Consider the following 20,529-nt stretch of genomic DNA (forward strand, 5'->3'; position numbering starts at 1 on the left):
TAATTAATTGCAACATTTTCTGTAATTAATTGTGATTAATCGCGATTAATCTATCAATAAATGTATCAATAAATTAAATGCATTTTTCTGAGACTGAAGCTTATAATGAATATGTGCCACACTCCTGTAGTGTAGACTGGGTGTTTTGCTTTGAGGTGATATGTTAAAGTCGTGTTACTTCTGTGGAATTTAAATTCGGCTTTGCGAACTGTGCAAATTGCCTTGTTTTTGTCCAAGGAGCCATCGGGCAACCTTTTTAAAATGAAATGTTCCCCCTAAAAGTCCGTCCTTAACTATCTTTCCGCCATAGACTCTCCTTTAGTTAGGATAGATCATAGACATATACATAGACGCATCATTGAGCACGTTGGTCCGTTGTTGCGATACGTTAACATGTCCGCCATATTGGATGTGGCAGATCTGCCCGTAAACTAAAACAAGCAGGGCCAGTTTTAGCTGTGGGCAATGTGGGCGACCGGCCAGGGCGCAGTCTCCGTGAGGGCTTTAAGTTAATGCCTCTTATACACCCATTAACACACACACTAATATATCTGGGAAACAAAGCTCTACTTTGCCACATCCAAAATGGCGGCCGCCACCGGAAGTAAACAAAACCGCGTTAATTGCGTTAATTTTTTTTAACGCCTTAATTCTTTAAAATTAATCGACAAAATTAACGCGTTAATTTTGACAGCACTAATAAATATACATATGTATCTACACATACATATATACATATATATACATATGTATATGTTCATCAATGTGAATATAATAATGATTAAAATCAGTTAAATGTAAACATTAGTGTTCTATTTATTCAGAAACCCTCATGTCACATCTACATTTCAGGATCTGGTTATTATAGACACAGATTAAATGTTAAATATAAATATTTCAATATTTATCATCACAGTAACAGTGTTACACACATTAGTAGCTGTAAACACTCTTTCTGAACCTTAGAAAAATACATACGTTGGTTTGGTGCTTACATAAGGAGTAAACATTTATAATCATCACTTTAAACGTTACATACGTTGTTTTTGGTGCCTGTTTGTTTCCCAGATATATTAGTGTGTGTGTGTGAATGGCTGTATAAGAGGCAATAACTTAAAGCACTTTGTAGAAAGGCGCTTTATGAAGTTCAGTCCATTTCCTTTTATTAGTTTACGGGCAGATCTGCCACATCCAATATGGAGGACACGTTAAAGTATGGCAGCAACAGACCAACCTGCTCAATGAGGCGTCTACGTATATATGTCTATATATGTATATATGTCTATGACTGGAAGCCGTTCGTGGCAGCTCTTGTAGGTTGAAATCAAGACGCATAAGATAGAGAGAAAGAGGCGCTTGCAAAACTGAACATTAATTAGCCATAACGTATATGTGTAACTATTTTTCTATTAATTTTCGGGATCTACAGGTAATGTTTTAAAGATTGACCAGTCGATTGCAATCGACGGGTTGGAGACCACTGCTGTAGTTGGTTTTTATGATTTGGGTTATAATGCAAAATAGATACATATAGGCGAGTCATTGTCTTTGAGAGAGTGAGAATGGGGTATGGATGCTCTAAACAGGCAAATGGATTAATTGATTGATTGCAAATGGATTAATTGATTAAATGAACTGTTAGCTGCACAGTCTGACCTGCACAGTACAAGACAATAGATTTGTTGTAAACAAGGATCTTTATAAAAGTCAAACATAATAACCCCTGTGTTCCTCAGCCTTGTGTATGGGAGCTCCAGGTCATCCCACCCGGACTCAGAATTGCTCCACCGGCAAGCCTATGGCACCCCACACCCCCTCCAGGGCTATGCAACCAACCACCACCCAGGAAGTTCCAGACAGGGCGGGGCCTGGGGTGCTGCTGGACGCACACTAGGTAAGGATTTATTAAATGGTATATCTTAGAAATCTGATCATAGAAGTAGTGTGACTATTTTTATAACCACTGCTGATGGCTCTCAGCCTCTCGTGCATAGGATTTAGTGGCATCTAGTAGTGTAGTTACAACCCCCTAACCTCATCATCTCCTTCGTAGAGTGAGAGAAACTACAGTGGCCGCAAATGTTTGAAAAATGTGAAGGCCGTATCGAGAGCTAGTGTTTACTTTGTCCATTCTGGGCTACTCTAGAAACATGGAGGTTCAACATGGTGGACTGCGTGGAACAATAAAAGATATAAAAGGCTCATTCTAAGGTAACAGAAATATAACAATTCTTATTTTTAGTTAATTGTACGATAATGAAAACAAAGTTATGTACAGTGTATTTCTGCTATATTTCTGCCATATTCTGTAAATAGAACCCATAATATATTATCTTGACACACCGGACCTTTTAAATTAAGGACAATCTTACATTATATCCATAGTGTGAGATGGATCTATTTAATCATCACAGCACACACAGCAACTCTTTATTACCTGTAGCTAAGAATGAATGATTGCCTGTTTATAAGCTTAATTGTTGAGTTTCTTTAAATAATATTATGTACGGTCTAGACCTATTCTGTATGGAAAGAGGCATGAGAAACCTAAATTTTATGATTTGGTGCTATGAAAATAAAATTTAATTGAAATTAAATTGAACTTTTGAGTCTTCTGCTCACAATATTATCATGATGTTTTCCAGATAAAGAACAATATATTTCTGTGTTGTTGGTAGAAACTGTGCATAATCACTGTATAAATATGCAAAGATGCAAAACTTTCGTCTCCATAATCAGTACGAAATCACATGTCAAGGAACACACCAAACTAAGAGTAATAATTTCATACACAGTTTGAGTTTCATGTCAAAGTACAAGTTGATGTAGATGCATACCACACCTGGACTTGTCATACAAAACCTTCATTACTTTAGGTGAGGTGAGAAATACGATGACAATCTATGGCCTGATGTGAATGAAAATATGTATATTCATGTAGATATTACTGAACAAACTGCCAAACTGCCTAAAATTGAACTGGATGGCGGCTCTGTGTTCAGTTTTATTTTTCAGCATGGTGAACTACATGGTAATCACCAGTTTCAGTCAGTTTCCGACAATACAAACAGAAAGACATTTTATTATCAGTTTATGTGATGATATGATTTTTCTGAATTAACTGATGGTTGTGGTTTTTAACCAGGACTATCTGGGCTTTTTGATGCCGGCCTCCACCATGCTAGCCCCTCAGGACCTGACCCCTCCGTCATGAATCTGATTTCAGCTCTGGAGTCCCGGGGTCCACAGCCCTCACCCTCGGCTTCCTCCCTTCTCTCTCAGTTTCGCACTCCCTCTTGGCAGACTGGTAAGTGTGCTAAATTTGAAAAACAAAACAATAAATAATGATTTATTTTGCAAACCAATAAGCATCATTTTTATTTTAAAAAATATCCCAAAAGCTAAAAGTGTATTGTCTCAAAAGTTTCTAATTTGTTAAATTTGATTAGTGGCTTGCATTGACTAACCCTATCCATGTAATGTTGTGTCTTGTAGCAATGCATAACCCGGCACCAGCTGAGCTTTTTATCTCTAGGACACTTCCGGGTTCTGGCTCCTTCCCCTCAACCTCAGCCCTTTCTGCATACCAGCATCCTGGCTCCTTCTCTGGACGATCTTTCACTCCCTCACTATCTCTGCAGGACACACCTACATTTAGCCCAACCTCCAGTGGTTTGCTATCCCCTCACGATCCCCTGCTGCATATCAAAACACCCTCCCAGTCCAGCTTGGGCTTTGATCGCTTGCTGTCCTCCCAGGGTGCCACCTACCGGAGCACCCAGGAGGCCCCGGCCCCTCCTCAGACTCAAGCCTCTTCCACCTCTTCCAGTTGCCACCTACCCCCTCCTCAGTTCAATCTGTTGTCCTCTCAGCTCCATAACCAGTCCTCCCAGCTATATAATGCTTCCATGTTCTCTTCCACACCAGCCCTGACACCCACAGCACCCCCTTCGTCCCAGCCTCCTTCAGAGAGGGCAGTTTCCCGACAGGATAGTGTGATTAAGCATTACCAACGCTCATCACCAGCCCAGTCCACAACACTCCCCTTACAGCAATATGTCAGTTGTGGTGGATCATCAGGCTACCAGCAGATAGCCAGCCATCACCGGCATGATGGAATGTCCTGCAGTCCCCTGGGCGAGCAGAGCCCATCCTCTGACCCCAAGCCCTCACCACGCATAGAATCTAAGACGTATCGACCTAACATCCAAACTCCCTACACATCCTCATCCTCCAGCTCCTCTGCTTCGTCCTCATCAGGCACTAAGGGAGCCAAGAGTTCCAGCTCCAGTAGTGGATATTCCTCTTCAGGCTCAGCATCATCCTCTTCCCGTACCCCACAAACTCCACCATCAGCCTCCTCTGCTTCCTCTTCATCCTCTTCTAGCTCCAAGACGAGCACTGGATCCTTGTCTGCTCCCTCTCACCAGCACCCCCCCCCTCAGTCAGCACCGGCACCACCTCCTCTACCAGTGGTGTCATCCACCCTTATTCAACAGCCAGCACCCAAACAATGCCTCTCTGCCTATGGCTCTTCATCTGTGGCTAAATCTAGCACAGGCCTACCAGACCAGACCCCTCCCCAGCAACATGCCCAGTCCTGCTCTCCCAACCACCCTACACCTACACACATGGCCCAGTCTTATGCGGGTTTCAACTCGCCCCATGCCCAGGACCTGAGCTCTGGCACAGGGGGCACTGGAGGGAAGACTTTCACTGGTATAGGCTCAGGGGGACGCTCATTTTCTGCAGAGATAGTCTTTGGAGACTCAAGCTTTGGCTCATCTTCTCTCAGAAGATCAGGCAGTCCTTCCTTAGGGTATGGAGGTGCTGGAGGATCAACAGGAAGTGGACCCATGTCAGGAGCTCTTGCACTTGGCAGTGTAGTTGGATCTGCAGGATCAGTGAGTGCTGCTGCTGCTGCTGCTGTTGTTGGTAATGGTGGCAACTCTTACCACCTGCCTGAGTCTAGTCCATCACCCACCATCCATTCTAATATCAGTCGCCCTGGTTTGCATTCCCCTGCTTCTGCTCGCCCTGCACAGTCCCCTGGAGGCTCAGGGGCCACCAAATACTTGTCCTCCATCCTCTCTCCTGCGTTTATATCCTCACCACAAGGTTTCCCTGATACACAACCACAGGCCCAGTCCTTTCATTCAACACCACCCAAGCCGAAAACAGAGACCAACATTCTGGGAGTTGAGCGAACCCAAGATGAGGCAGAGGAAGATGATGATTTCCTCATCCATCACCTACTACATGCCCAAAGCTCAACTCCCCATCCATCCCAGCATCACCCACCTCAGCAACTACCTCAACCACTCCCACAGACTAGGGATGCGGAAGGCAAGGGGGTGACCTATGAAATTAACAAGATCTCAGAAGAACGCTACCACCTTCAAAGTGTCATTCGTACCAATAGCACCACCAGCAGTTCAGGTCCTGGTACAATTAGTGACACAGCAAGTGGCTTAAACCTTCAGTTGGAAATATCACAGAAGAAACAGCAGCAGACCAAGTCGGAGTTGACCATATCAAAGTCCACGGCTGGAGGGGTAGGAGTGGTCACTGACTCTTTTTCCCTCTCCCATACTACCCATTCCCATCAACAACAGCATGATTCCTTGGGTTCTGTGGTCCATTATGGAAGAGGGGACCCCTACACCCAGCACCCTCACTCTCAACATTCTCATCATACCCCACATGTGTCTTCACACACTCAGCAACACTCTCAGCACTCCCAAATCTCACAGCACTCTCGGCACACTCAACACACACAACACTCTCAACATTCTCAGCATAGCCACCCCCATTCCCACTCACACAGTCACCCTCACATGGAGTTGAAGAAGCCTTCAGATGCAAATGATAATGCCTATCTACAAGATATGCAGCAGGCTAGACAAAACCAGGTCCCCCTTTCTCTGATGGATTCTTCACCAGACCCTCCCCAGCAAACTCACATGCTGCAATCTGTTCTTTCCCACACCACCCGCACCAAGATGGACCCAGAGCAAGCCCCTTCCCAACAACAGCAGCAACAGCAGCAGCATCCTTTGAGCCAGCAGGCCATGATCAGTTCAGCTGGAGGAACAGGGCCTGCTGGGGTGGACGCCCACCCACAGAATCAGTCCTCACAGTTGCAACTCCAGCTCCAAACCCAGGGTATAGATACCCACTACAACCTTGGAGGTCAACCAAGAGATCAAACACAAGCAAGTCAGAGCTCAGTATCTCCACTAGATATGCTAGAACAATCTCTTTCCCGGACAAACAGTAGAGACAGCAGAGGAGCTCTGGACAGAACTGGGGTTGGGGTAACTGTTACAGGAGGGGAGGGAGGAGGTGCAGACAGACATAGACAGCAGCACAGACTTACACCCCACCACCATTCCCAACAGACAGCCTCAGATATCCATGACTTTCTTTCTGAACCAGATTTGGGCTTGTCCACCCCCTCACACCTGCACCACCTCAGCCAGCCTCAAGCTCATGCCCACCCCAATGCCCAACACCAACAGCAAGCGCACACTCACCATCAGTTGTCACATTCTCAGTTAGCTCACCCACACTCCCACCGGATGGCAACAAATATGGGAACTCACCAGCACCGGCAAAAGCCCCAACAAAGAGAACCTGAAACCCAGCTGTCACACCCCCAGTTAGACCAGCTCAAACAGCACCAATTTGACACAGTGACCCCAGTGGGTAAAGTCAGACAAAATCCAGCTCAGCAGCCCCAGCGGTTTGCACCTCTAACATCAATCTGCTTTCCAGATTCTCTCTTACATGATGAAGACCGGTCTTTCTTTCCTGAGATGGAGGACATGTTTTGTTCAGCTGATTATAAATCAAGCTGTGCTGGGGATTCTGGGGCAGGACAGGCTGCTCAAGAAAGCATAACCCAGGGTCATGGGCAAGAGGGTATGGAGGCCTTAAAATCAGGAGGAGCTGGAGAGGGGTATGATATGGTTGGTCACCACAGTGATCAAAGCTATGGACAGTACTGCCACAGCCTTCCAGGACCAGGAAATGGCAACCTGCACTTAGACCTCGACTCTATGAAGACACATGAGCTCCCTTCCACTGTGAATACAGATCAGCTTGGCCTCATCCAGTCCCAAACTCCCACTATGGGATTGAGCTCAGCAGTTCAAGGTGATGGCTCAGTCAACAAGATAATTGGAGCTGTTGGAGTGGGTGGAAGTTCGAACACTACTGGTCTGACCTCACCTATCTTTTGTTCCTCTCGTCCCAAAAAACTGCTAAAGACCAGCTCATTTCACTTGCTTAAACAGCGGCGCGAGCTTCAACCTCAAACAAAGAAAAACTATGCGCAGGAGTATGAATTTGAGGATGATGAGGATAAAGCTGATGGTCCAGCTGATATTCGCCTCAATAGTCGACGACTACCTGATCTGCTCCCAGACTTGGTGTCTAGTTGTAGGAAGGCTGGTGGGGTATCAGGAGTAAGTGGGCTCAGTCCAGTAATTGGTGACATAGACTTTTGCCACCCCTCCAACTACTCTTCCCTTGGACACCCTACACAACCAACCCATCATGATGGCCCTAAGAAAAGAGGCAGGAAACCAACTAAACCTAAACGTGAAGGTCCACCTCGCCCACGAGGTAGACCACGCATACGTCCTCTTCCAGAGCCTCCTTACTGCAGGGGGCTGATGGGATTAGTGCCTGGAGAAAGTAGGAGGGGTCGTGGACGAGGTCGGGGGCGAGGCAGAAGGGAGGAAGGGCTTGTGGAAATGCATCAAGATATCACCAAAGCACAAAGCCTTTCATATCACCATCAGCACCAACAGCAGCATCAACAGCAACAGTTCAGCCAACAGCAGCATCTCCAACAGCATTCTCACCAACATAACAGACAGGCAGACCACCACCAGGCACCACAACAACAGCATCACCTGCATCATCAGCAGCATGTTTCCTGTCCTCACCAACAACCACATAATCAACAGCAGCAACATCAACATCAACAGCATCATCACCACCAACAACAACCATCCCAGCAGCCGCAGCAAGATCCAATCAGACCTATCAAGGTAATAGTGGAGAAAAGAAGCAATAATCTAGACCAAACCATAGAGTCTCTTCTACAAAGGCTGAATGGAGTAAAAATAGTCCTAGGTGGTCTGATAATGAATTAACCCATCAGCTATGACACCTTACTTTTAGCTATGAATGTTGTTTTAGTTTTGAAACATAAAATTTTACATTATACCTTTTCTTAAAAGTTTAGGCAGTGTAGTAGTACTGCAGTTGGTGTTGTCTGTCTTGTGTGCATTAAGGTAGAACCAAACTTTTTCCTTTGCTTTCCCCTTCCTCTCTTGAGCCATGTCTCTCATTCATATTTTGAAAACTTTTTATAAAAAAGAGAAGAATCAACTGTATACAATAATTTACTGGTTATTAGGGTAGTCACCAATGAACATACCACATTTAAATTGTCTTCTTTGAAAAGGCCAAAAATTTAACTGCAACCTCTTGTAGTCCTATTTCCTATGCAGTTTAACCAATTGCAGTGGAGTTACTTTGAAATGCATGTGCATGCACTATTCAGGTGGAGTTTGTGGACAAAACTACGCACATTTGCTTGGTTTATTTCATATATCCAGCTTTGACACCGGTGTCTTCCTTTGGTTTGTGGTTTGTTTTGGGAGAAAGAGAGACAGGGATACAGTGGGAATGCCGGAAGTGATATAGACTCAGAGAAAATAAAAAGTTAAATTAAAAAGTTTTCTTGTTTGTTTCACAGTGGTTATGTTCACCTAATTCTGACACCCCTGTATATGGTATATTTATGAAAAATCAGCCTCTTAGGGATTTTAACACAATCAGGATCAGTGTCTTATGTTCTAGACATCCTAGGTAGCCAAGATACAGTAATTTCAACAAAACAATGTTGCATACTTTATGCTAACAAGTCCTGCTGAATTTCCACCTGCCTTGTTTCTCAGAAACTACCTGTTCCCGCCCTACTTCCATCAGAAACCTCATTGAGAACAGACTCACTATCCAGCACAGAGCCAGTTCTCTCTGATGGATCAGTGGGGTCAGCACCATCTCTGGGCCTGAGTCCTAGACCCAGCACTGCCATGGAGATCAGAAGAAATGAGCTAAACCAGACTCAAGACAAGCTGATGAAGCATCAGCAGAAAACTGGAGAGGTAAAGAACACACAAGACACTTTATGGAAAACTGCTGCTCAATGCAAGTTAGTATCTACTGTGGCTGATTACAGTTACAGTGAGTGTTGTCATTTGACATCAGTTGCTCTGGAAAAGCTTTTTTTGGTCCGTTCAGACAAATACTGAACTTGAAAATACCTGTCTTAATCATAAATCTCTCATCATTCTGTACTTGTACTTGTATATCATGCAGGCTACTTCCATCTTACAGTTTATTACAGTCTGTCTCTTACTTCTTGATGTGAGGATGTGTGAGAGAAGGAGCTGTAAATATGAAGAAGGACTGCAGAGGGTTGGTACATGACAGCTTTGACTTCGCATTTCATGTAGAAATGAAATGAAAGCTAGTTACCTCAGCAACAGTGAGAGATACTGTATCTGCAGTACTTTGTTTGTGAAGGGACATCTCATGTTTGCAAATCAAGTCAGACTGATGCAGTTCAGTCAGTAATTATTTGAACAGATATAGTCTTATGGTATCTATGGAATCTGATCAGCCTAAATATTATTCACAAGTCAAAATACATTTGTCATGTATTTTGGGATCTATATATAATTCACTTGAAAAAAACCTGCTCTGTTTTTATGAATAACCAAGCTTGCCTAATAATTCTGAAAAAAAAAAATGGAAAAAAAAGTTCCCTGTTTTTCTGGATTACCAAGATATCTCCAGCAGACTCTCTGAGCCTAACCCAATTCCCATAACCAGCCTTCAGCATGTTCCAGTGGGCCTAGGCAGGGATCTCAGCCCTCTAAGCCTGACCCAAAGCCCATAACACTGCCTTTCTAGCCATGAGACAGCCTCCAGCAGGCTCCAGCGGGTGCCCCTGCCCCCAGCCTTCACTTCCTGGTACTCTGCTGGAAAACCTGAGAGACTGAGGCCAGCAGGGCTCATGCCCACGGCAGAGTGCCTATTACTGGCTGTCCTCCTGCAGTGATGATACAAACAGTTCTGCAGTATAGTTCATACACTGCACTCTCAGCTGTGGGGCTATTGACTCCAGAAGCCTAAAGTTACTCTACAATTCCATGATTTAGCAGTGAAGCGTAGCCTCTGAACTACACTGTAGATGTAGACTGTAACAGTGACAAACAGAATTGATCTGTGAAGTCCAACGGCAGTCTAGTCTAGGCCTATAGCAGTGTAACTAAGGGATGGTTCAGGACTAACTTAACGATAAGCTCCATCAAAAAGGAACATTTTAAGACTATTTGTATGCACAAGGTCAAGAAACATTGGTCATTCTATTTTCTTTTTAGAAACAGAAATGAAAAATCATTATTATTATTATTATTATTATTATTATTACAGATAACTGATTAAAAAAACTCCACACTGGGTGTGGGTGTGGTGTGAAGGATGGCAAGGAGAGAGAGAGAGAGAGAGAAAGGGCACCTCGGCAGTGCCCCTCCAGCTACCAGTCCACCTTCCATACTTTGGTCCATCTCCCACCCATATGTGGATTTTTTTTTTTACTTTTCTACAACATAGTTACTCATATGTAATCCTAAATGATATGATATGCAATACATTTGTGAATCCTGTGCATTCATTAGTCCACGTATATTGGCTCTGTATTTCAGCACATTGGACTTACATTAACCAGAGACTGAGGTTAAAGTGCTATCTTTTGTTGGATGGTTTTCACATCTCTAAGTCTTGTCCTGCAATTTTAAACAATGTGGCAGCACGGGGTCCTTAAAATAGTGATAGAATACAGTCTGAAAGGGGGCAATAAAATGATGGTTGCGATAGCTAAATGTGTTCCTGATTTTTGCAACCCCCACTATTAAACCATCAAGCTAACTGGCACTGTGATCATCTTAAAAGGGAAGTGATTATGTTGATCATATAAAGAAAAAACTAATTTATACCATACAACTGCAATAGAGTTTGAAATAAATAGATGTTTGAAAGCAGTTTTCTTTGATCCTAATACAGATCATGTGGAAAAAAGAAATGGACGATCCACTGAATCCAGAAGCCTGGAATCCAGAAGCTACTATGCAGAAACTCTCCAGTTCAGTAAGTTGCTTCATACCCTCTGCAAAAATGAGCAAAGCCAGGCAAAGCTTCATATATAATTCATACCTCATCCATTCAAACTCAAGCCTCTGGTTGAAAGAGCAACACATTCTCTACCTTCTTTACACCTTAGGTGCCAATAGGCACTCACCCAGTCCCAATAGGTAGCATTTTGAGTTGGTATTTGTTCAAACTAAATGTAAGAAATAAAGTGGTGATGTAGTCTTCACTGGAACAAAACACAACATTTTCATTTTCATTCATATTTTTGTGATTTAAGGTTGAAGAGAAGAAGGTTATAGTTGACTGACAGTCAGCTCTTTATGACTGACAAAGAGAGAGGAGAGAGATGGCTGTTACCAGGGCAGCTGTTGCCACGGTTACTACAATTTTCATTGCAGGAACCTTGCTGCCACCTGCTGTCTGTTGAGCTTCATTGTCTGTAGCCTCATGTCTATGTCATGTACAAGTAGTGTGAGATGGTGGGAGTTGTTGTCTTTATTGTTAAACAGGTAGAGTCTTGTTGAGCACACAATTTTGGAATGACTGTATAATGTAGCATTGGTCTTTACAAATAATATACTGGCTAAACCAATATGCATTCCTCTGTAGTATTCTGATCAAATACTGGATTTTTGGGGGGCTAATTATTATTATTATTATTATTATTATTATTATTATTATTATTACTGAGTACAAAAACACACTTTGTTTTGTAATTATCTCTTAGATGTGGTTATCAAACACTTATTTTCCAGATATTTTCCAGTTGCACAATAAACAAACATTAGTGAACTGAAACAGTAAACTTCACTGGATATTGAATAATTCTTTATTATCTTTATCTTAATTAAACAACTATACACACATATATGTTGAGCTTAAAAACTCCAAGCACCTTTTTCTGAAGTGTTTTTTCTGATTGGCCAACTGATACACCAGCTCTACTTTTCCTATTAGTTTACAGTTTCCTATTATTTCACCTCCATTTATTTATTATTTATTATAGTCTCATAGTGAGGAACTCATGCAGTCAGTAGTTTTCCCCTCAGCTCTTTGTTTTGTTTTTTGCAGCTTTACTGTTTTGCTCACCACTCTCATCAACCTTGTTTTCAGCAATAAAATGGTAAATCCACTGTATCAAGTAGTAGACACAATGCGCAACTTAGAAATCATTAATTTATGCTTTGTATCTTTAGATGTGTACACTGGCAACTGTTAGTTAACATTTTCACAATAATCATACATTTTTAAAGGTTATAAAGTTATAACCTGCTTGCTTGCTGCTTAGCATGCTGTGCTGCCACCTGGTGGTCAGAAAAATCATTTAGGGATGCTTTGAATACATAGAGTGGTGTAAGTCTTGTTGAGTGAGACCAAATTACTAGTTGAAATTGTTTTTTGCAGTGTACAGAGAAACACAGCTAACTGAAAAACCATGCCAGTACAGTGGAGAAGGAGTGACACCATCATTAAGCACTCATCAGTGATGAGATTCTGCTCTTTTGCAGGCTGATGAGAAGGCCTTCGACTTCAAACCTGGTTTCATGGCCTCTTTTTTGGACTTCCTGAGGACAGGCAAAAAACAGTTAGGCCTTGAACTGGGACATGATGGCAGTGAGCAGGAAGTTCTAAACCCCTGTTCCTCTCTAAATGGAGGCATCAGGCCCTTATCGCCGCTTCCTCCTCCCCTACGACCAACTCCTCCACAGCAGCCTACAGGGACATTCAGTGAGGGAGGGCAAGGCGAGGGGGCAGATCTTGCTCTCAGCAGCTGCCCAAGTCCCTGCAAACCTCTGGATGAGGAGTTAAAAAGGAACCTGGAGACGCTGCCCTCCTTCTCCTCTGATGAGGAGGACTCGGTCAGTAAGAATCAGGACCTGCAGAAGAGCATCTCATCTGCAATCTCTGCCCTCTATGACACCCCACACTCGCTAGCTGCTGCAATGGCATCTGCCATGGTTAAAGCCCCACCCACCTTGTCTCCTACCGCACAGGAGCCACCCCTCAGCCCCCCTGTACCTGTCATGCCTCCCCTCATCCCCAGTATGCAAAATAGAAAAGAGGAAACACTCACATACAATCAGCATCAACAGGACAAGGAAGAACATGAATTGTTCTCCCCACAGTCAAACAGAGAAAAAGCAGATGAGGGGGTACTTGAGCAAGTAGGAGAAGAGGAGGAGGAGGAGGGAAGAGGAGAAACTGTAGATAATGAAGAACTAATGGGAGATCCACAGAATCTACAGCAGGATACCCTGGAAGAAGAGCAGGAAGAGAAAGAAGAGGAAAGAATGTCTGAAATTCAGATTTTGGAGGTTCTTAAGGTTCAAGGTAATTGGTGTGTTAGTTCTGTCTGACACTTTAGTTTTCTGCATGTAACAAAGAATTTTAACTGAAAGTCAACTTTTCTTTCACTGAAACAAATAGTTTAACAAAATAATCTTAACTGTATTAAGTAGCTTTTTTCAGAGCGAACTGCATCTCAGTTTCAGTCATATAATAAGTAGTTATATTTAGGTTGTCATGTCAGTGTCCTCATTGGACACCTCCTTGTCAATGATGTTTGACCAATCCCTCATTGGTCCTGTGATGCTCACTTATTCACTTACTTCTTACTCACAGATAGAAGATTATGCAGTATTCATGGAAGAGTTGAAAGCTACCTTTTTTCCATTTTTGTTTCACATGATGCCAACTAAGTCAATAACCCCATTCACTGATGAGGACCATGAGGATATTAGTGAGTTAATGAATTGGCAGTGTTTATGGTGGGAGACAGATGAAGGATTCTAGAAACTCCTGCTGGGAGATTTGTGCACCTGCACAAAGCAATGATGGATGTGATATCATGAGTTTGCTTTGCTCCTCCCGCCCTGTTTTTCAGATTCTCCAGCAGGACCTGTGCTTGTCCCTGCACCTCCATCCCCATCAACATCCATCTCCCCCTCACCACCCACTTACTCTTCACCCTCACCCCTCCCTCCCCTGTGTCTCTCCTTACCCTCGCCACTGCCGACCCAACAGGAAGAGGAAGCGGTGAATCCAACTTATCCTCCTTCTGAGCAGCAGCAGCAGCCCACATTCCAACCGGCTCAAACTGCAGGCACCTCCCCACCCCCCTCCACTTCTCCTCCAGCCATCCTGTCTTCACCACTCTCCAACTTTCCTCTGGGCCAGTCCATCCCTCCCCCATCCACCACACCTCCCCCATCATCCTCTGATCAGGACCAGGAACCTGAAGTTGGACAGCATTCCCCCTCCTCTTCCTCACCCTCTTCATCATCCTCTCCACCACCATCACCTCCAACCCCGGAAGAGGCCCTAGCATCCCAACGTCTTACCTCCCTCCACTTGGCAAAGAAACAGGCTAATGCTGCCATAGCTGGCGAGAGTGAAGAGGAGGACAGTGAGAGTGGAGGCGAGGGAATCTTTCGTGAACGGGATGAGTTTGTGGTTCGGACTGAGGACATTGGAACTCTTAAGGTGGGTATGCCCACAGAACCCAGTAATGTATATTGAATAAATAACTTATCATCAATGATATACACTGTGTTTGTGTCAGCAGATGGCTTTGCAGACAGGCCGAGAGCCTCCACCCATCTGGAGAGTACAGAAAGCCTTGCTCCAGAAATTCAGTCCAGAGATCAAAGATGGTCAAAGGCAGTTCTGTGCAACCAGTAATGTGAGTTTCTCAGCAGACTCCCACAGGTTCAGTCAAAACTAAATTACACTGGTAGAAAAACTGTTGGTCTGTGCCTCCACACATTTCCTTTTCCGCACCTTGACTATAAGCTCTCAAGCAAAAGGACTGTCTCATACATTCTTAGAGAAAGTTCAGAGTGAAACTTTGGAACCTACATGAGCAATCCCATCCATCCTTTATCTGTAACCGTTTATCCTCATCAGGTCCCAGTTGACTTTGGACAAGTTGCACCTCGTCACAGTGAACATAGAGGGCGGTTAACCTATTAAGTGCATATTTTTGGACTGTGGGAGAGGAAGCCGGAGTACCCGGAGAGAACCCACACAGACACGGAGAGAACATGCAAACTCCACACAGTCAAAGTTCTAACCAGGAACTTTCTTGCTGTGAGGCAACAGTGCTAACCATTGCACCACCATGAAACCACATGAGAAATCCCAATCATATTAGTTTTGTTTAATTGAATTGTATCTCTAAGTTTATAAAAATGTCTTCAGTGTTTCATTTGTGTTTAAGGGACCATGCATTTCGAACAGCAGCTAATTTCATTTCTTTAAACCTGCTTCCACCCAGTAACGCCTAATGCACAAGGTAGCAAACCAAAAGTTGCGGTGGGACAAAGAGCCTAACTTTTATGCTGTTTAACAGAGATTTTTTTTCGTAGAGAATAATACTGTCTACTAAATGGTAACTTCTTCTTTTTATCTCTTTCCTCAGTATCTGGGTTACTTTGGTGATGCTAAAATGTGCTACCAGCGCTTGTACGTTAAGTTCTTGGAGAATGTCAACAAAAAAGATTATGTCAGAGTGTGTTCTCGAAAGCCATGGCACAGAGCTGGTCTAACTCTGAGGTAAGGCTATGAATTTGATTTTCTTGCCAAATGTAGAGTCATAAAGATGAAATGATATAAAAGCAACATTACATAGAAATTCATATTCATTGCAGTCTCCAGAGTAATCACACTGTTGTAAATATGGACAGCTGTACACATGTATTTATTATGATTACAATTTTTTATCAAAAACTACTGAGTTGACAACTTTGCTAGCAGCCAAACATCAACAAGGTCAACAACAGCAGACACAGCAGCAGCTAATATCACTGACTAGTCCAACAGCAGTCAGCCCAGCTCGGCGTCTGTCCCAGATTTACTCTTCATCCGGCAGCTTCTTGCTCAGTTGCTCTCTCCTTTTCTCTTCTTAGCTTCTCTGGCCTAAAGTTGCATAATGACAGAGGCACCATTCACCTACTGAAGCAACATTACATAATGTTGCTTCAGTAGTAACTGGAAATTGATGCAGAAATCAGAGATAAATCAAAAACACAGATATGAACCCAATTAAGTGACGAAGAAATTTGTGAAAACTGATAGCTGTTAATAAGTCATGTTGGAATCATTTTTGTCCTGAGCTGTCCTGACCTTCACGCATTGAATCTTCTGATTGACAGGCGCCAGTCACTACCTAAACAGCTGCCCACCATTCACAATCAAACTCCACCTCGAGTGGAGAGAGATGACAGAGACAAGGAAAGACAGAAAGAGAGAGAGCTGAAGGAGCAAAGAGAAAAAGAACAAAGAGAAAGGGAGCACAGGGAGAACGTAGAAAAGGAGCAAAAGGAAAGAGAGAGAAGAGACAAAGAGAAAAGAGAGCAAAAAGAAAAGGAGAAACAGGAGAGGGAGCAGAAAGAGAGGGACTTTAAAGAAATAGAGAAGATGGAGAGGGGAAAGGACCAAGAGCAAAAAGAGAAGGACTGTAGAGAAAAGGAAAAAGAAGTGGAATGGGAAAATACCAGGGAGAGTGAAAGAGTGGAGAAAGATCAGAAAGAGAGGGATAGAAGAAACAGGAAGCAAAAAGAGGACAAACGGGACAGGGTGCAGAAAGAAAGGGAAAAACAGGGAAGAGAAATGAAAGAAAGGGAGAGACAAGACGGGGAGTGGAAAGAAAGGGAAAGACAGGAGAGAGAACAAAAAGAGAAGGAGAGACAGGGGAGAGAGCAGAGAGAGAAAGCACAGAAAGAAAAGGAAAATGAACAGGTCAGTCAGGAGAGAGAGCAAAAAGAGTGGGAGAAACAAGAGAAGGATGAGAGAGATAAAGACAGAGAAAAGAGAGAAAGGGAGCATAGAGAAAAGGAGAAACAGGAGAGGGAGTGGAGAGAGAAAGAACGAGAGCAGAGAGAGAGGGAGCGGAAGGAGAGGGATAAAGAGAGGGAACAGAGAGAAAAGGAGGAAAGAGAGGAGAAAGAGAAAAGAGACAGAGAAGTGCGAGAGAGGAGAGATAGCACAGTGGAGTTGAAGGAGCATAAGAAAGGAGGAGAGAAGAAGATGGAGCGCGACCCCAGAGCCAGAACCTCAAAGGACAATGCAGAGCCTCCTCCCAAGAAAAGGAGGAAGTGGCTGAAGGAGGTGCCATCTTCCTCCTCTGAGTCAGACTCCTCCCCACCCAGTGATGAGGAAGGTAAGTTGTTCTGTGTGTGTGTGTGTGTGTGTGTGTGTGTGTGTGTGTGTGTGTGTGTGTGTGCTTCACACATATTTTTGTTAATAACATATAAAGACATATAATTCCATATCAAGGTTTCTTTGTATTTTAGGGTCTGTGCAGGGTGGAGTTAATAGCCGGGCTATGAGGGAGATGTTCAGGAGCTACGTGGAGATGCTGGTCAGCACAGCACTCGACCCTGATATGATCCAGGCATTGGAGGACACTGATGGTGAGGAACACAACTTAGGCTTCAGTGAAGTGTGTATGAGTTGAAAATAGAACTGAGGTATCGAGAAACACAAGAATGACCTTTTCACTGTTGTCAGTGTTCTTGTAGACTTTTAAACTTGCTACATTTAATTGATCAAACTGACAATTAAGTCTAGAAATAATTTTTCATCGATTTGAAAAGCCTAGGTCACCGTAAAGTAACCTTGGGGTAATAATGACTAGTAATATTGAATGTTGAGTTACTTTCCCATATTGAATGAGTTTGGTAAATCGTTTCTGATGGAAAGTGAGTATAGTTGGGCAAGATACTGAACCCCAAATTGCTCCCTGGAAGTCGCTTTGGATAAATGCTGGGTATGGGTATGCTCTTCTGTGAAGTCAGTCACATTGGCTGTCAGTCATGCTGCATCATGAGGAAGGATATCCTCTTCCTACATGATGCAGCATCACCAGCTCATTCAAAATAAGCACACCAGTTTCTTGCTTCAAGCAAAGACGGTGGTCCAGTCAGATACTTCACACATGTTATCAGAGAACCAGGGTTACCTTTGTAACCTAAAGTTCTCTTTCAAACATTCACTCGGTATCTCACTTTGTGGATATACTGACTCACATATTGCCAGACAAGCTAATCTTGAAGACCACCTGCCAATCATGAGGCTGACACATTGTGACTCTCAATAGAGCCCAGATTTAGCAATGTATGCGCCAAACCAAAGTGCAGTGACTTTGGTGCATAGAACTCTTCAAATGTTTTCAAATCTGAGTTGTCTGTTCAGAGCCCGAAGGTCGAGTACTGGGTGGAGCTCTGTTCCCCTATCTTTGCTATGAGAAAATACCTTGACTAGAAATTGCACTGGCTGTGCTCCGGAAGCAAAACGGGTACCGCTCCTTTTCTCACCAGTGATGATATCTCTTCTTGGAGTATCTGTGCTGACTTCCCCTGAGCATGGGAAAATTCCAGTGAATCTTAGAAGACCAATGGCAAACTGGAGCCTTTATCCTCTCTTTATTGTCCTGAGCACCTAATCTGAGGTCTCATACATTTGCCGGCTCTCTCAGCAGTCTGCCTGGCTGCACTGTGGACCTTATTGATTTGGTACATATGAGGGCACTTGTGAAACGGCACTGTGAATGGCAACTACTAGTGAACTGTGCCAACCCTGGCCCTGCAGGCTGCAAGGAGGGAACGCTCTGGAACAGGCTCAGGAATGGAGCTGAGGGAGGGGAGCTTGATACCAGTGCATTGCTAGGCCCACTTCTTCCTCCTAGCCCTCTGTTTTTTTCTGCTAGGTCCCCCTGTTCTGTGGCCTGGGCTGGATTTGTGCCAGGGGCTGAGGGGCTGGGTGCGTAGGGCTGGCCTGTTGTGTCACTGCTGGAGTGAAGGCTTGGTAAGGAGTGGGAGTAGCCTGCGTCGTCTTCGGAAGCCAAAGTTGCAATACTTCTCCTTCTTTCTTCTTCTACTCACACCATTTTTTCATGGTTGCAACCACACTGCCAAACAGCCCGGTCGGGTTCACACCTCATTCAGGATGTTAATTTTTTTGTCAGGCAGTTTTGAAAGGAAGAGCAAATGAGACTGCTCTCGAGTAATCAGGGTGGACATAGACCTCACCACTGACTGGACAGTACACTTTGTGAGGGGAAGGCAGTGGTCAGTAATGACACATATTTCTTCCCACAGCTCAGTGGCTGGTAAAGCAGTCATCTGTTCCTGCAATTTAGCCTGAGATGCCAGGAGAAGAGAGGAGGCACTGAGAGCCCTCACCGATCAAATTAAAATCAAATCAATTTTATTTGTATAGCCCAAAGTCACAAAGTACATTTGCCTCAGAGGGCTTTACAATCTGTACAGGGAGTGACACCCTCTGTCCTTAGACCCTCGGTTCAAGTGAGGAAAAACTTGCCCACAAAAACCCTTTAACAGGGAAAAAAGGTGGAAGAAACCTCAGGAAGAGCCACAGAGGAGGGATCCCTCTCCCAGGACGGACAGACGTGCAATGGATGTCACGTGTACAGGACAAATTAACACAAACATATTGTACAATTACAATAACTGACAAAATGACAATGAATCACAATGAATGATAAAAATGATTACAGTAAGTTACAGTAACAGATATGGTAGTAATAATGACAGTAATAATATATGTAGTGGACGTCGTGCAGGATCACAGCAGCAGCCACGATCCACGAAAACCTGCTGGACGACAGAGCACAGAAACTCCGGGGAAGTTTGGTTAGTAACATGCATTAATGAGACATGTCCACAGATGGAGAGATGGAGAGATGGGGAGATATATATATAGATATAGATATATATATATATATAGAGAGAGAAGAGAGAGAGAGAGAGAGAGGAGAGAGAGAGAGAGAGAGAGAGAGAAAGAGAGAGAGAGTGAGAGAGAGAGGGTTTTCGGTAAAGGTAGATGTGTGCATCTTCAACCAATACCGTGGGTGGGGGGTGGAGTCCCACAGCAGTCTAATCCTATGGCAGAATAACTAAGGGATGACCTGAGCCAGCCCTAACTATAGGCTTTATCAAAAAGGAAAGTCTTAAGTCTATTCTTAAAGGTGTTGACCGTGTCTGCCTCCCGAACCCAGAAAGGTAGTTTGTTCCACAGAAGAGGAGCCTGATAGCTGAAGGCTCCCAATCTACTTTTGGAAACCATAGGAACCACAAGGAACCTAGCATCCTGAGAGCGCTGTGTTCTAAAGGGGTAGTATGGTATTATGAGCTCTTTTAGATACGATGGTGCCTGACCATGAAGAGCTTTGTATGTAAGGAGAAGAATTTTAAATTCTATTCTAGATTTAATATGGAGCCAATGCAAGGAAGCCAAAATGGGAGAGATGTGATCTCTGATCTTGGTTCCTGT

General features: G+C 43.7%; 1 protein-coding gene across 1 annotated transcript in view; it reads left to right on the plus strand.

Moving 5' to 3' along the window:
- The window catches only part of prr12b (proline rich 12b), a 66,033-nt gene that overhangs the window by 33,728 nt on the left and 11,776 nt on the right, over positions 1-20,529 (plus strand). Inside the window, exons 2-13 of the mRNA XM_027285006.1 lie at positions 1,737-1,894; positions 3,146-3,307; positions 3,496-8,060; positions 8,976-9,185; positions 11,149-11,232; positions 12,744-13,566; positions 14,120-14,718; positions 14,801-14,917; positions 15,656-15,789; positions 16,389-17,026; positions 17,108-17,395; positions 17,529-17,648. Of these exons, the coding sequence (XP_027140807.1) occupies positions 1,737-1,894; positions 3,146-3,307; positions 3,496-8,060; positions 8,976-9,185; positions 11,149-11,232; positions 12,744-13,566; positions 14,120-14,718; positions 14,801-14,917; positions 15,656-15,789; positions 16,389-17,026; positions 17,108-17,395; positions 17,529-17,648 (7,898 nt within the window). The remainder of the gene's footprint in view (positions 1-1,736; positions 1,895-3,145; positions 3,308-3,495; positions 8,061-8,975; positions 9,186-11,148; positions 11,233-12,743; positions 13,567-14,119; positions 14,719-14,800; positions 14,918-15,655; positions 15,790-16,388; positions 17,027-17,107; positions 17,396-17,528; positions 17,649-20,529) is intronic.

The sequence above is a fragment of the Larimichthys crocea genome, chromosome XII, assembly GCF_000972845.2.
Source record: "Larimichthys crocea isolate SSNF chromosome XII, L_crocea_2.0, whole genome shotgun sequence".
NCBI lineage: Eukaryota > Metazoa > Chordata > Actinopteri > Sciaenidae > Larimichthys > Larimichthys crocea.